Genomic DNA, 15,198 nt, shown 5'->3' with positions numbered 1-15,198 from the left:
TTCTTTCCAGGGTATTTAACCATGCCGAAAGTTGTTGCTATTTCTCACTATGCTGGGACCATGCTACTACTCTTGGCTGGGATTGCCTGTCTAAGAGGTGTGTGCTTTGAGGGTCTGGATATTGGGTGGTAGGTCTACTGACTCAGGAAGCCATACTTTAACTAGGTTTGGAATCTGGTCTCTGTGCTTGTTAAGTTGTACCTGAGTTGAGTTGTATTCATGGTAATACAGGTGACTTACAACCATATTTGGGAGCAGAACTAAGTGATGCGGTCATTAAGCCAGACATCATAGGAGCAGATCCAATTTTACAACCATTTCTACCATGGTCGTTAAGCAAATCATGTGGGCATTAAGTGATTCTGGCTTCCCCAATTGACTTTGTTATTGGAAGTTGGCTGGGAAAGTTGTAAAACACGATCACATGACCACAAGATGCTGCAACCGTTATAAATGTGACAAGCACCCCAATTGCGACATGACCATAAGGCTGGTGTGACGATAAGCCATAACGTTGAGGACGGGTCATAAGTTTCTTTATCCAAAGCCTTGCTAATCAAGTTGTCATAAATTGAGGACTACTTGTAAGAGCCAAAATCTAAGCCCTGGAGTTGCTTCTGTTCTAAACTTCAGCAGTGAAGGAAAGTGAGATAATAGCTGTGGTAGCACAGTGGTTAGAGTACAGTACTGCAGGCTACTTCTGCTGACTGCCGGCTGACTGCAGTTCGACAGTTCGAATCTCACTGGTTCAAGGTTGACTCAGCCTTCCATCCTTCTGCGGTGGGTAAAATGAGGACCCAGATTGTTGGGAGCAATATGCTGACTCTGTAAACCGCTTAGAGAAGGCGGTAAAGCATTGTGAAGTGGTATATACATAAGTCTTAGTGCTATTGCTAATACAAGTGTCCGGTGCAATAAATCAGAAAGCACAGCGACCTGTTCAAATGGTGACAGGTTTAACGCTAGAAGGATCTGAACCACTAAATTGGCAGCAGATAAGAGCCAACGGAATTTCAAGGAGGGCTGGACTTAGATCTCTTGTGGGCGCCGAAGGGACTCGAGAATGATGACGCCTTTAATGCCCTGGCGCACTCGGGCTCAGCCTGGTCGTCTCTCCTACATCAATAGAGACAGCTGTCAGGGTTCCAAATAGCATCCAATATAAAATCAGAGTCTGAGGCAAGAGATTCTTCAAAGTTCCAATTTATTAAAAGAGCCACATTGGCCCATCCGGGAAAACCAGAATCTGAAAGCTTCCTGGTTTTCCCACCCAGTTGAAAGTTCAAGATCCTGCCCCAACACCCACAAGTTCATCACATGGCCCAATCTCCCACTGCCACGAAGACAGATTCCTCCCATCCAGTTCCGGCCAGGTGCAGAGACAAAGACGACCTTGAGTTTCTAAGCAAAATGTTGTTATGGCTACATATCGGCCCACTCCATATAATCCCCCCACCCCCCATTTTCCCACGGTGGAATGTGTGGCAGGCCTAAAGGCCAAAAAGGAAAGATGGCTTGCAGGCATGACAACAGCATTGATAGAAATAATAATAGTTTGAGGGTTGTTATGAGGACTGATAGGTTGAATCTTTGGGGAAGGATTTGAAGGGAAAGGAAATAGCACCTCATAGGTTCCCTGGGTGGGAACGCCGAGCAAAATGGACTGTTTAGGGCCTCAGTCACTAAAAAGGTTCCTGCTTCTTTTCAGGCATCGGGCGCTGGACAAATCCTCAGTACATCCAGTTCATTACCATCCTTGAAGATGCCCATCGGTATGGCACACCTGAACACAAGGTAAGGGTAGCAGGGTACTTATTATTCATGTTGCGTATGAAATTATTAAACATGTGATTGGGGAATAATCATATTTGCTGTTTTTCATTTTAAATCAAGGAAACCAAAACAAAGTCCTAGCTAGAACCCAAGAAGGATGTTTATTTATGTTGGCTGTTGCACCCATTCATCATTCAGCCTTCAGCCTTAATATTCATTCTCTTGTTAAGAAGACTAAATTTTGGGTGGCTTGAAGAGAGGGTTGCTTGAATTCTGTCCTGCATTCCTTTAGATATTTTAAAATGTTCTCTGAACCTAGAAAAGGAAATGGTCAGAGTATGAATGTTCATAGACTGGAATAGACAACAGGTCAGCCAATGAGGGCTGTTCAGAAACTGAAACAGTATTTGCTGTGTGAGCAGCACGGAGACAGCAAGGAGCCTGGGCATGGCTTAGATTAACTTCTGTAGTATAGCTCTGAGTCTGTGCTGAGCTTTACACTAGTCTGCTGCTCTGAACTGAAACTATTCTCTCCTCTGCTTGTATTTACTACCACGTTGGAAAACCTGCTTTTGATATTGTATATTTTCTTCATTTGTTATATTATATATAATGAGAAGTTAATGAATCCTGCTGAATCAGTTACCTGTGTGTGCTTTCTGGATGTGATTGCTGCAACAAACTCTTGACAGAAACTATCTAAGCAGTCTAAACAAAGAAGGTTATTTCATGACCGTACTTCATAAAGAAGGGTACTGACTTTAGAAGTTGCATTAATCTCACACCACATATTTTTTAAATCATTTTTTTTTCTCTTTCTGATAATGCTTCATAGAAGAAACTCGCCAGCTACAATTTTGACTTCAGAAGCTGGCCTGTGGACTTTCGGTGGGACGAGTTCACGAGTCGGTGAGTTGGCAGTGGAGAATGATTCTATTCTGTCCTTCATTTTGGGGGGTCTTCTCTCCTTTCAAAGTAGAGACAGAAAACCTGGCTGCCGTTCACGAAATATATTATGGGATAACAGATGTGAATTGAATGGAGAAATGCAGAGGAAAGCTGGCTATTGGCAGGCATTCACAAGATAGCTTATATGTTTGTATGAATAGCATAGGTGGGGATATACATATTAGCTAATCAGCGTGCATGATTTTTAAGTGATCTTTGCCAATTTGTAGGATTGCCTGCCGGCCTGCTTTCTCCATCTCTTCTCCTTTTCCTTCTTTCCTTTCCTTCTTCCCTCCCTTCTTTCTTTCCCTCTTTCTTTCCTTGCTTGCTTGCTTGCATATGCTATATCTGGCCATTTTGTGAAAACTTTAGCACCACCCAACCAGTGGTGGGACTCAATTTTTTTTACTACCGGTTCTGTGGGCGTGACTTTGTGGGTGTGGTGTGGCTTGGTAGACATAGCAGGGAAAGGATACTGTAAAATCTCCATTCCCTCCCCATTCCAGGGAAAGGACACTGCAAAATCCCCATTCCCTCCCCATCAGCTGGGACTCAGGAGGCAGAGAATAGATGGGGGAGGGGCCAGTCAGAGGTGGTATTTGCCGGTTCTCCAAACTACTCAAAATTTCCACTAGAGGTTCTCCAGAATTGGTCAGAACCTGCTGAATATCACCTCTGCAGCCAACCATATTTGAAGGTTATGTCCTCCATCTGAATGTTGCATTCCATTCCTTATTCCCCCAATATTCTCAGCCATCGCTTGACAATGCACTCTGATCTGGCTTTCATGTGCTTTCCCTGTTGGTTTTGAAAGAAGACACAATCTTTCCCCTTGGAGATAAATTAAACATTTTGTCAGTAATATTTTATTTTTATTTTTAATATAATCCTTCCATCTTCAGTTGAACAGTGTGTTACCTGGGTACAAATGCCTTTGTGAAACAATAATGAAAGTTACAACATCCTTGGTTAATTTAATATTGATTTTGCAACCTTTAACATAATAATATTCCACATATTAATTCTACAATATTAACATTATAATATTCAATAGACTAGTCGTAATATTTACTTATCTCTTTTAACATATCTTCTTTATTTTGTTTCCTTATTTCTAACTTCCATTTTTTTTAATTTAACCATTGGTAAAATAGATCCCATACCAGATAGTATTCAGTTTGCTCTTTCTCCTTAATTGCCAGCGTTCATCTATTCATTTCCGCACATTCTAATATTTTCCTAATCACATTCTCTTCCGTAGGTATCTCTTCACTCTTCCAATTTTGCGCAAATACAATTCTAGCAGCAGTTAATATATGGATTAACTGTAGATAAATTCAACATCTTGGTAAATACTTGCAGGTCAGATTCAAGAAACGTCCCCTTGTTGCGTCCAGAGCCAAAGCATCGAAGTGCAATCAATGGTTTTCTCCACGCGATCAAGAAGCTGCCCTGCCAAATTGCCAGGTATCTGTCTTATCTTGTTTCGGCTTTAACCTTTGTGAAGCGGGTGAAGCATGGCTGAGGGCGCAAGAAGTCCCCAAGATGCTTTTTCCAAAAGGCAGCTGGACTTTTTTTTTTTCCTTTGAAAAAGTTCCGCTCCTCATCCAAGAAGCTTCTTCAGTTCTAACTGACTGGTGGGGAATGGAAGGATTTATGAAGAAGGCTTATTGTTTTGCTGGTTTCAGTTGTGGCTTGGTATAAAGAAAGACAGAGTCCAGGTATTTACCTCGATAAGCTTTACGCGTTTCTTCAGCAGAATAAAGAGCCCCCCCCCCCCGCCACCTTAGCAAGGAAGACTTTAACACTCATATTTATATGTTTGCTATATTGTCCACTCCTCCACCCAGAAACACTGGCACACTCCACCCAGACAAGCTGACACACTCCAGATAAGATAAAGAAGTACAGAAAGGGCCATCCACTTCCCTTCGAAGTCTTCAAAGGACATTGGGTATTTTCTCAGGGACTTTAGGTGTTTCCTGAGGAAACTTTCCATGACCTTAAAGGCCTGCAGAGGCAGTGATGACATCACCACATAGGTGTTGTGATGTTGTGACTCGCCAGCGGCCAGCAGAGCTGGCAGCAGATTCAGACAGTGAGGAGGTTGAGGAGGAACGTGGGCCAGTCCTGGAGTCTGGGGAATGAGGGCTCTGTGTCGGAGGCAGAGAGGGGGCCAGAGCCATATGCCAGTTATCAGCTGCCTTCAGAATCACATATCAGTGAGGCATGATGGCTGGAGCTTGTTCCCAGTGTGTGCATGCGCAGAGTTGCCAGACGAAGGGAACAGCTAAAGAACAGGGGTCGAATTGGGAGTAAGGCCACAGGTGGACGATGAAAGGCCCCTCCCAGAGGAAATAAAAGAGGAGCGAAAGGGGAGTGGAGTTTGCAGGAGGCAGTTAGTTTGCTTAATTGGTTTGTGACTCTCTGAGATTCCTTGCCAAGTTTTGCAGATATTGGCCTGTCAGCTCTCCAAGCCAGATAAGGTCTGTGACTGTAAATCCTCCCTTGAAAGACTTTGCTGGATGTGAATGATCAGAATTCGCAGTAAATTAATAAAAGGGGTTTTTTTTGTCGGGACAAGGAGTTTGCTTTATGCTCTTGGGAAGCCTAGGCCAAAATAATAGGCTGCCCCAAGATTGTCAATAGAAATATTAGATTCCTGGTCAACGTTATAACTGAAGAAGCTTCTTGGATGAAACGTGAAAATGTTTTCAAAAGGGAGAAAAAACAAAGTCCAGTTGCCTTCTGGAAAAAGCATATTTGGGGTGATTGAGAAGCTCCATAGACATTTATCTGTTCTATACCATCCCAAAGACTTAATATGTTTCTACTGTGACACGTTAGAGAAAGGTAAAAATTTGCCTCAAGTCGAGCTCGACTCATGATAAGTAGACAGATAACGCATGTGTTGTTTCTTGGGAACAATAAGGAAATGGTTGCCAATGCCTTTATTTTTCTAAAGTAATTATATTTTGGTGGTTAGCCGCCTTAAATTCTAGCCAGGTTTGACCTGGCATACTTAGTTGTGAGATCAGCTAAGGTATAAATATTGAGAAGTATAGAAAGAGAAGGAACTAGGAAGTAGGTACTAATAAAAGCAATCAATACAAATCATGAGATACAAACAACAAAGTTATAGACATAAGAAGCTAAGGAAATATTTCTGTTTAGATAATAGGAAAGAGTAGAAGGATAATAGCAGTGGTGGGTTACGACTGGTACGCCCCGGTACAGGTGTACTGGTGCCTGCCAGGAGCACCGGGTACCATTCCGGTACTGTGCTCCAGAGGGCCCACCCGCCCGCGCACCTTACTGGTATTGGAGCTCTTCGGGGCTTCCACGCACACTCACGGAGCGTACGGCGCCTGCGTAAATTTCGGCGAGCAGCTGGAGCGTCGCAGAGGCGTTGCGGATTGTCGCAGGCGGTAAGTACACATGCAGGTGCTGCTCGCGTTCATGGGGTGGATACCGAGCCCCGTTGCACACTACGGTTGCAACGGGATCCGGAACCCACCACTGGATAATAGTAATAGTAATACAGCCCTACTAGGTGGTTTGACATCCCAGGGGCATAAGGCAAATGTTGTAGCGCACCACTCATGTTGTAGCGCACCACTCATGCGCTGGTGACGTCCCGTCTGGACTACTGCAATGCTCTCTACATGGGGCTCCCCTTGAGATGCACCCGAGGACTACAGCTGGTTCAGAATGCGGCCGCGCGGGCTATCATGGGGAGTACTAGGTACTCCCACGTAACACCTCTCCTGCGCGAGCTGCACTGGCTGCCTGTGGTTTTTCGGGTGCGTTTCAAGGTGCTTATTACCATCTTCAAAGCGCTCCATGGCACAGGACCTAGTTACCTGCGGGATCGCATCCTACTGCATACATCCCTGCGACCAATTCGCTCTCACAGGGAGGGACTCCGGGTGCCGTCCACCAAGCAATGCCAACGGGCGGCGCCTAGGAGTAGAGCCTTCTCTGTGATGGGCCCAACCCTCTGGAATGACCTCCCCCCCGATATTAGAACTACTACTGACTTCCGCTCCTTCCGACAAAAACTTAAGACTCACCTGTTCCAATTAGCCGGCCTGGCCCATTTATAGTTCCATTTTTACCTCCTGGCGGATATTTTTATCTGGGATAGTTTTTAAGGGTTAATGTATTTTAAATTTTTAAAATTTTAATCTAACTTAAACTAAATTTGTACAGTGAACTACCGTTACCTCCTCCAGCCCTATATTTATTCTTTATTTATACTATGTATATTTATTGTTCTAATGTTTTTAATATGACTGTACACTGCCCCGAGTCTCTTCTGAGAGAGGGGCGGTCTAGAAATTGAATAAAGTTAAGTTAAGTTGTAGGAATTAGTTGTTGAGCAGAGTGATGGCATGACAACTCTCCTTGTGTCTGATTATTTTGGCTTGCAATGCCCTTATAGTGTCGTCTTGAAGGAAGAAGTTGAAAACAGTTTATGTCCAGGATGTGAAAGTTAAATGATCGAGGTTTTCTATCTGAGGTTGTAGCGCTCCTAGAGCAGGGGTGTCAAAACACAAGGCCCGTGGGCCACATCTGGCCCGCGATGTGGTTGGATCTGGGGCCGTTCTTGAAAATGTATGGGGCTGGCTGCTTCGGCATTGTCTACCCAATGTGAAGAGGAAACATGCCAGCAGTTTGGGGAGTGGTGTCAAGCTAGCCACACTCACCCAGTCAGCCACGCCCAGTGAGTGGTGTCAAGCTAGCCATGGCCACGCAGTTGGCCATGCCCACCCAGCCCCCCAAGGTGAACCACAGCCCTGATGCAGTCCTAAATTGTTGTGGCCCGCCGGCAGCCAGCAGAGCTGGTAGCAGATTCAGACAATGAGGAGGTTGGGAAGGAACATGGGCCAGTCCTGGAGTCTGGGGAAGGCTCTGATGAGGGCTCTGTGTCGGAGGCAGAGAGGGAACCAGAGCCGTATGCCAGTTATCAGCTGCCTTCAGAGTCAGACATCAGTGAGGCAGATGAACAGCTGGAGCCTCTTCCCAGTGTGCACAGAGTTGCCAGACGAAGGGCACAGCTAAGGAACAAGGGTCAACTTGGGAGTAAAACCACAGGTGGATGATGAATAGCCCCTCCCAGAGGAAATAAAACAGGAACGAAAGGGGAGTGGAGTTTGCAGGAGACAATTAGTTCGCTTAATCGCTCTCTTGAGATTCCTGCAGCTATCGGCCTGTCAGCTCTCTAAGACAGATAAGGTCTGTGACTGCAAATCTTCCCTTGAAAGACTCTGCTGGGTGTGAATGAGCAGAATTTACAGTAAATTAATAAAAGGGGTTTTTGTCAGGACAAGGATTTTGCTTCATGCTCTTGGGAAGCCTCAGTCAGAACATCAGTGAAATTGAGTTTGACACCCCTGTCCTAGAGTAAACTTTGGCAGGGAGATTGCACAAGTGCTGAGACTCCTGTCCTTTGTTTCTCCACCTATTTGTTGACAGCTTTATAGTGGCACACACCTTCGGACGACGTATGCTCTACCCAGGCTCTGTCTACCTGCTGCAGAAGGCTCTGATGCCCATGTTACTTCAAGGACAGGCTCGGCTGGTGGAGGAAGTGAGTAGACACCAATCAGGAATTTAAGAGCCCCCCAATTTCCAGACTCCTTTCCAGGCTATTTCTCATCCCAATGCAGATAGTCCTTAACAACCATTTCTTTACTGACCGTTCGAAGTTACGCCTGCACGGAAAGAATTGACTTATGATCATTTTTCATACTTGCAACCGTTGCAGGGTCCCTGTGGTTACCTGATCCAAATTCAGGTGTTTGGAAACTGAGTTGTATCTACGACGGTTGCCGTGTCTCGAGGTCACGTGATCACCCTTTGCGACCTCCTGACAAACAAAGCCAATGGGGAAACCAGATTCATTTCACAACCGTGTTACTAACTTAACAAGCTGCAGCAATTCCCTGAAACAGCCGTGGCAAAAAAAGGTCGCAAAATGGGGGGAAACTCAATTAACAACTATCTGGCAAGAGAAAGTTTGAGCTTATCAGAGTTTGCAGCAGCAATCACATCCAGAAAGCACACACAGGTAACTGATTCAGCAGGATTCATGCTGGTGACGTCCCGCCTGGATTACTGCAACGCTCTCTACATGGGGCTGCCCTTGGGACGCCCCGGAGACTGCAGTTAGTTCAGAACGCAGCCACGCGGGCTGTGATGGGGAGTACGAGGTACTCCCACGTAACACCTCTCCTGCGCGAGCTGCACTGGCTGCCTGTGGTTTTCCGGGTGCGTTTCAAGGTGCTGATTACCATCTTTAAAGCTCTCCATGGCACGGGACCTAGTTACTTGCGGGATCGCATCCTCCCACATACATCCCTGCGGCCAATACGCTCACACAGGGAGGGACTTCTCCTGGTGCCGTCCACTAGGCAATGCCAGCGGGCGACACCGAGGAGTAGGGCCTTCTCTGTGATGGGCCCAACCCTCTGGAATGACCTCCCCCCCGACATTAGAACCACTTCTGACCTCCGCTCCTTCCGGCAAAAACTGAAGACCCACCTGTTCCGATTAGCAGGCCTGGCATAGTTCAACTGTCCCTCCTGGCAAATGTATTATATCTGGTTATTTTAGGGGCTTTTTAATTTACTGTATTTGTTTTTAGGGGTTTGAATTTATTTTATATCTGCTTTGTACAGTTCTTTTAACTACATTTTAACCTCCTCCATGTCAATTGTCAACTGTACATATTTAATTTAATTTTATTGTATCCTGTTATATTTTGTATGAACTGTACACCGCCCCGAGTCCCTTGCGGGAGAGGGGGCAGTCTAGAAGCATTAAATATTATTATTATTATTATTGACTTCTCTTTATATATAATATAACACATGAAGTAAATATTCAATGCCAAAAGCCGGTTTTCCAACGTGGTAGCAAATACAAGCAAACACTGGCAGAGGAGAGAACAGTTTCTGTTTCAGTTTAGAGTAGCAGACTAGTTTTTGAGCTCAGCACAAACTCAGAGCTACAGAGCTATGCCACGCCCAGGCTCCTAGCTGTTTCCTTGTTGCTCACAGAGCAAATACTGTTTCAGTTTCCAAACAGCCCTCATTGGCTGACCCAGTTGCCATGTCTACTCATTGGCTGACCTTGTTACCGTGTCTTTTCCAGTCTGAACTCTACACTGGCAGGGCTCAATTGTGGTCACAAGTCAAGGACTTTCTGTACAAAAGTTAGAAATTAGTTTCTCTGATTTTTTTCCCTCTCCTACCAGCTCCATCCTCCTATCCCGGGAATATGGCATTTGGGAAGCTTAAAAAGAAAGGCAGGTGTTACTTCTGCCCCAAACAATGGTTGTTCTTCTTTTTGCAGTACAACGGAAGACGAGCCAAGTTGGCAGCTTGCGATGGGAACGAAATCGACACCATATTCGTAGATCGAAGGGAAACTTTGGAGCGACAAGGCAGGAAACTAGTGAGTTGACACCAAGTCGTAGTTTAACTCTCAAAGACTTTATTGATAAATTTTCCCTTAGTTTTTCCTCTCCTGCTCATCCTTTACAACAAGAATGTGCCAAAATTACTAAGCTGCTAAGGGAAGAGTAGACACCTATTTTCCACATCAACTGACACCCAAATCAAATGGCCTTCAAAGCAGGAACTACTATCCACCTGCCTTTTATCATCCTATTGGCTCACCTGTGTGAAAATGCCTGGTTTCCCGTATTCATAAATTGTTGCTAATAGTGGTTACAAAGCTGATCAGCTCTGTAATTCGGTGGGAAAGTCTTCCCATCATCTGATTTGCCTGAGGTGCCTCCATTTTGAAATTTTCCTCAGCAGCTGGGGCAACAGATAAAGCTGTCCAATTAACACTGGGAGAATCTCAGTTCAAGCTGTCCTACACTTGGAATAAACTTGGCCAAGGCTATCAATCTGGCTATCTTTCTATCTGAATACCAGCGAGCCACAGTTCACTATATTTAAGACGCCTCGTAGCAATGCCGTGGGGATTAAATGGGAGTATGCCTCTGGAGGAATGCTTATTTATTTGTTTAAAGCTTTTTATGTAGCCCCTCATCTTCCAACCAACTCTGGGAGGCTCTCAATAAGAAGTTAAACCAACGTATAAAATCATATGAGAACCGTAAACCTAAACCTGAGGACAAAAGAAGGGGATGACAGAATGAGGTGGCTGGATGGAGTCACTGAAGCAATAGGCGTGAGCTTAAATGGACTCCAGAGGATGGTAGAGGACAGGAAGGCCTGGAGGAACGTTGTCCATGGGGTTTTGATGGGTTCGGCCACGACTTCGCAACCAACAACAACAAATCTAAACCAAATAACAAGAGTTGGAAGGGATCATGGAGGTCTTCTGGTCCAGGAGTCTCCAACCTTGGCCACTTCAAGACTTGTGGACTTCAACTCCCAGAATTCGGCTGAGGCTGAGGAATTCTGGGAGTTGAAGTCCACAAGTCTTAAAAGTGGCCAAGGTTGGAAACCCCTATTCTAGTCCAACCCCATACTAAGTTGGAAGGGACTTGGAGTCCCAAAGATGGGGGTTTTTTTCAAAGAGGTAACTGGACTTTCTGGTTTTGCTTTTCACTTCCCATCCAAGAAGCTTTTTCAGTTCTAACTGGATAATGGGGGAATGGAAGGATTTATACTCCTTGCAGACATCTGGCCATTTGCATCCTTTTAGCAGGTTGTTACGGTTGGAGGTTTATCTGTGTTGTCAGCGTCACCTGAGCGGTGCAAATGGGTCTGGAGCCTTCTTGGAACTGTTGAAAGGACTGTGTTGTAAACTGGAGATAGATGATGTCATATCCCTCCCTCTCTGTTGAGAGAGGGCTATATTCAATTTTGACACAGATGGCCTTTTGACCCCTCTTTCAAACCAGCGGCCCTCTCTGTCCAAAATGTGGACTTTGTCTTCAACAACAGTCCTTTCAACAATTCCAAGAAGGCTCCACTCCAGCTTGCACCTATAGAGCCGAGGTGGCGCAGTGGTTAGAGTGCAGTACTGCAGGCTATTTCAGCTGACTTGTTAGCTGCAGTTCAGCAGTTCAAATCTCACCAGGCTCAAGGTTGACTCAGCCTTCCCTCCTTCCGAGGTGGGTAAAATGAGGACCCAGATTGTTGGGGGGAATTATGCTGACTCTGTAAACCACTTAGAAAGGACTGCAAAACACTGTGAAGCTGTATATAAATCTAAGTGCTATTGCTAAGAACACAAGATAAACCTCCAGGTGACCTTAACAACCTGCTAAAAGGATGCAAATGTCCAGCTGTCTGCAAGGAATATAAATCCTTCGGTTCTCCCACCATCCAATCAGAACTGAAGAAACTTCTTGGATGAGAAGTGAAACATTCTTCCAACCCCCCCACCCCCCCCCTCCCTAGAAAGTCCAGTTGCCTCTTTGGGACAACTATGACCTAGATGACTGAGAATCTCCATAGACATAAGGGACTTGGAGGTTTGCTAATCCAACCTAATCAACTCAGGCAAGACACCCTGAACAGGCAGGAACCCCTAAACAGATTCAAACATTGAAAACCAACCTAAAGCTGGTGCCAAGGCAAACGCCTAATATGCAGTTGTCTGATCATCTCTCAGCGCTTGGGCAGGAAAGCCAGGCCTTCAAAGCTTTAGAAAAAACTAAGAGGAGTGAGGCTTGCCTAACTTCGGTGGACAGAGTGTCCTGTAGGGTTGCTCAGTTGTTCTTGAGAAATCAGGCTAGCGTGCAAATCTAATCACGTTGCAACTGTAGGGATTTGGACAAGTGAAGTTGACTTTCCCGGCAGGATAATTTAGGCACCAAGGCCACTGCCTGTTGTTTTAGTGAAGGCAAGGCTATCTTTTTTCTCAAAGCAGGAGCCTCTCATCAGCCCCAGACAGTATGGCCAATTTTGGTGGTATCTGGACGGCAGGGAAGAGATTTAATACAGTTGGTCTTTGACTTACTTTGACTTTGACTTAAGTGAATTGTTGTAATTCACTTAGGGACCCTTCAAAGTTCCAACAGCACTGAAAAAAAAGTGACTTATGACCATTTTTTTCGCCCTTATAATCATTGCAGCATCCCCATGATGCTCAAAATTCGCATGCTTGGCAACTGATTCATATTTATGACGGTTGCCGTATCATGTAATCACCTTTTGCGACCTTCTGAAAAGCAATGGGGAAGCCAGATTCCCTTAAAACCATGTCGCTAACAATGGCAAAGATTCACTTAGCAACGGTGCTAATCAATGGGGCAAAATTTATTTAATAAATGTCTCACTTAGCAACAGAAATTTGGGGCTCAATTGTGGCCGTAAGTTGAGAACTACCTGCACCAGAAAACAGCAATGCCTCTCAAAGAAACGCTCAGGTTTCCTAACTGCAGGAATCTTGAGCAGGGGGTTGGACTAGAAGACCTCCAAAGCCCCTTCCAACTCTTGTTATTCTGTTATTCTTCATTGCTTCTTATTCTCTGCTTATCTCAAAGAGAAGAGAACTGAAGGGGAGCTCTGTAATTCTTCATAGAGTAGAAGCCAGCAAGAGCTCCACATTTTGGGCACAACATAGGATGTATAACCTTGAGCTGTGATGGCGCAGGGGTTAGAATGCAGTATTGCAGGCTGAGTCACTGCCCACTGCCAGGAGTTTGATTCAAAGTTGACTCAGCTTACCATTCTTCTCAGGTCAGTAAAATGAGGACCCAGATAGTTAGGGGGCAATACGCTGACTCTCTAAACCGCTTAGAGCAGGATTGTCAAACTCAAGGGCCTGGGGTGCTTAGATCTGGCCCATGGAAACTGCGAAGGACCGGCCTGCGGTGCCTCTTGCCAGTGAAAACAGACTTTGGGAGGGCTGCATGTGGCCCTCCCGGGCTCCGTTTTCGCTGGCAGAGGGTTGCAAGAGGCCGTTGCAAGCAAAAAAACGGAGCTCGGGAGGTTTTCGCTGGCAGAGCTCTCGGGCCACCAAAGGCAGCCTCCCACCACCCCACCACCACCCAACACGAGTGACATCAAGCTGGCCACGCCCTCCCCAGCCCCCTGAGGTCAAACACAACCCTAATGCGGCCTTCAATGAAATCGAGTTTGACACCCCTGGCTTAGAGAGAGCTGTAAAGCACTAGGAAGCGGTATACAAGTCTAAGCGCTATTGCTATTCAACTATAGTCTCCCTTTGAATAAGAGAAACCTTCCCTTGCAGGGGAACTAAGTTGCCAGCTCAAGATCAAGGACCGTTGAATGGTACAAGGCCTTAAGGGACCAAACGAAAGGCAAATGATGGTTTTATTTTATTTTCTTAAGTAATTCTTTGTTGCCAAAGGAAAGCACCCGTGGTTTTGTAGATAGCTCAACCAAAAACAAACCTATTCGGAGATCGCGGCGTTTGCTGCCCCAAAGGGGTGCTCCAGAAAAGTTGGGACCAGAGGCGATTTATTCTGCCGGTTCGGACCGGTTCGCCCAAACCGATAGCGGAAATCACGGGTGGCCATGCCCACCCGCTCCGGCTCTACGGCATCCCATTTAGGCCCTTGTTTTTTGACAAAGCGCATGGGCAGAAAGTGGAGTGCATGCGTGGATGTGGCGCTTGCACTCACATTTGCGAACAGGTAGGGGGAAGGTAAGTGAATACCACCCCTGGTTGGGGTGCGTGATGGTTGCTCTGTAAGGGTGAGATTGGTTGATCTCATTCCCAGGTCCTGCAGTGCTGTTTCTCTAAGGACGATCCCTTTCAATATCCCAGTATTCAGCCCTGTTTGGATAGATCCAGCTACTCGTTACGCCCAGGACGTTCATAGGCAGGAAGTAGGTGGGAACTTCCTGGATGTTGTCTGGTTGCAAAGCATGTTTTCCGGTCGTTTGCATTGCTGGCGCGATAAAAAGTTCCTGTTTTTGTTCTTTTCAGGTGATTTGCTGTGAAGGAAATGCAGGCTTCTACGAAGTAGGCTGTATCTCTACTCCTTTGGATGGTATGATCCATCTCCCTCTATTGCTTTCTTTTCAAGGAAAAGGACTTTTAGATGAATCCATTCACTGTTGATCACAGATTTATCCGACAAGTCATATTTGAGGGGGCTGCCACAGAGAAGAGGAGGGGATCAACTTATTTTCCCAAGCACACCAGAAGGCAGGACAAGAAGCAATGGATGGAAACTAATCAAGGAGAGAAGCGACCTAGAACTAAGCACAAATGTCCTGACAGTTAGAACAATGAACCAGTGGAACAACTTGTCTCCAGAAGTTGTGAATGCTCCAACACTTTAAGAAGAGATGGGCAACCATTTGTCTGAAACAGTATAGGGTTTCCTGCCTAGGCAGGGGGTTGGACTAGAAGACCTCCAAGGTCCCTTCCAACTCTGTTATTCTGTTGTCCTGGAATTGAATTAAACCAGGGATTCTCCTAAAACGATTGCAAGAAAATTTGAGTTCACCTTCTAAAAGGTTTTCTGGGATAGACCCAAATTGTGGGATATGTTTTCCGTTCGTATCCTGT

General features: G+C 45.5%; 1 protein-coding gene across 4 annotated transcripts in view; it reads left to right on the top strand.

The window, feature by feature from the left end:
• ABHD16A (abhydrolase domain containing 16A, phospholipase) overlaps positions 1-15,198 on the top strand; it is a 77,895-nt gene that overhangs the window by 48,151 nt on the left and 14,546 nt on the right. For all 4 annotated transcript variants that reach the window (XR_014176076.1, XM_081961223.1, XM_081961222.1 and 1 more), the window contains 7 exons: positions 11-97; positions 1,709-1,794; positions 2,609-2,682; positions 4,084-4,188; positions 8,200-8,314; positions 10,081-10,182; positions 14,611-14,674. Coding sequence is in view for 3 of the 4 variants with exons in the window: in XM_081961222.1 (XP_081817348.1) it covers positions 11-97; positions 1,709-1,794; positions 2,609-2,682; positions 4,084-4,188; positions 8,200-8,314; positions 10,081-10,182; positions 14,611-14,674 (633 nt within the window). In the remaining variant the exon portion in view is untranslated. The remainder of the gene's footprint in view (positions 1-10; positions 98-1,708; positions 1,795-2,608; positions 2,683-4,083; positions 4,189-8,199; positions 8,315-10,080; positions 10,183-14,610; positions 14,675-15,198) is intronic.

Source organism: Natrix helvetica (genome assembly GCF_964273705.1).
Source record: "Natrix helvetica genome assembly, chromosome: 1".
Classification (NCBI taxonomy): Eukaryota; Metazoa; Chordata; class Lepidosauria; order Squamata; family Natricidae; genus Natrix; species Natrix helvetica.
This window is presented reverse-complemented; position numbering and strand designations above follow the sequence as displayed.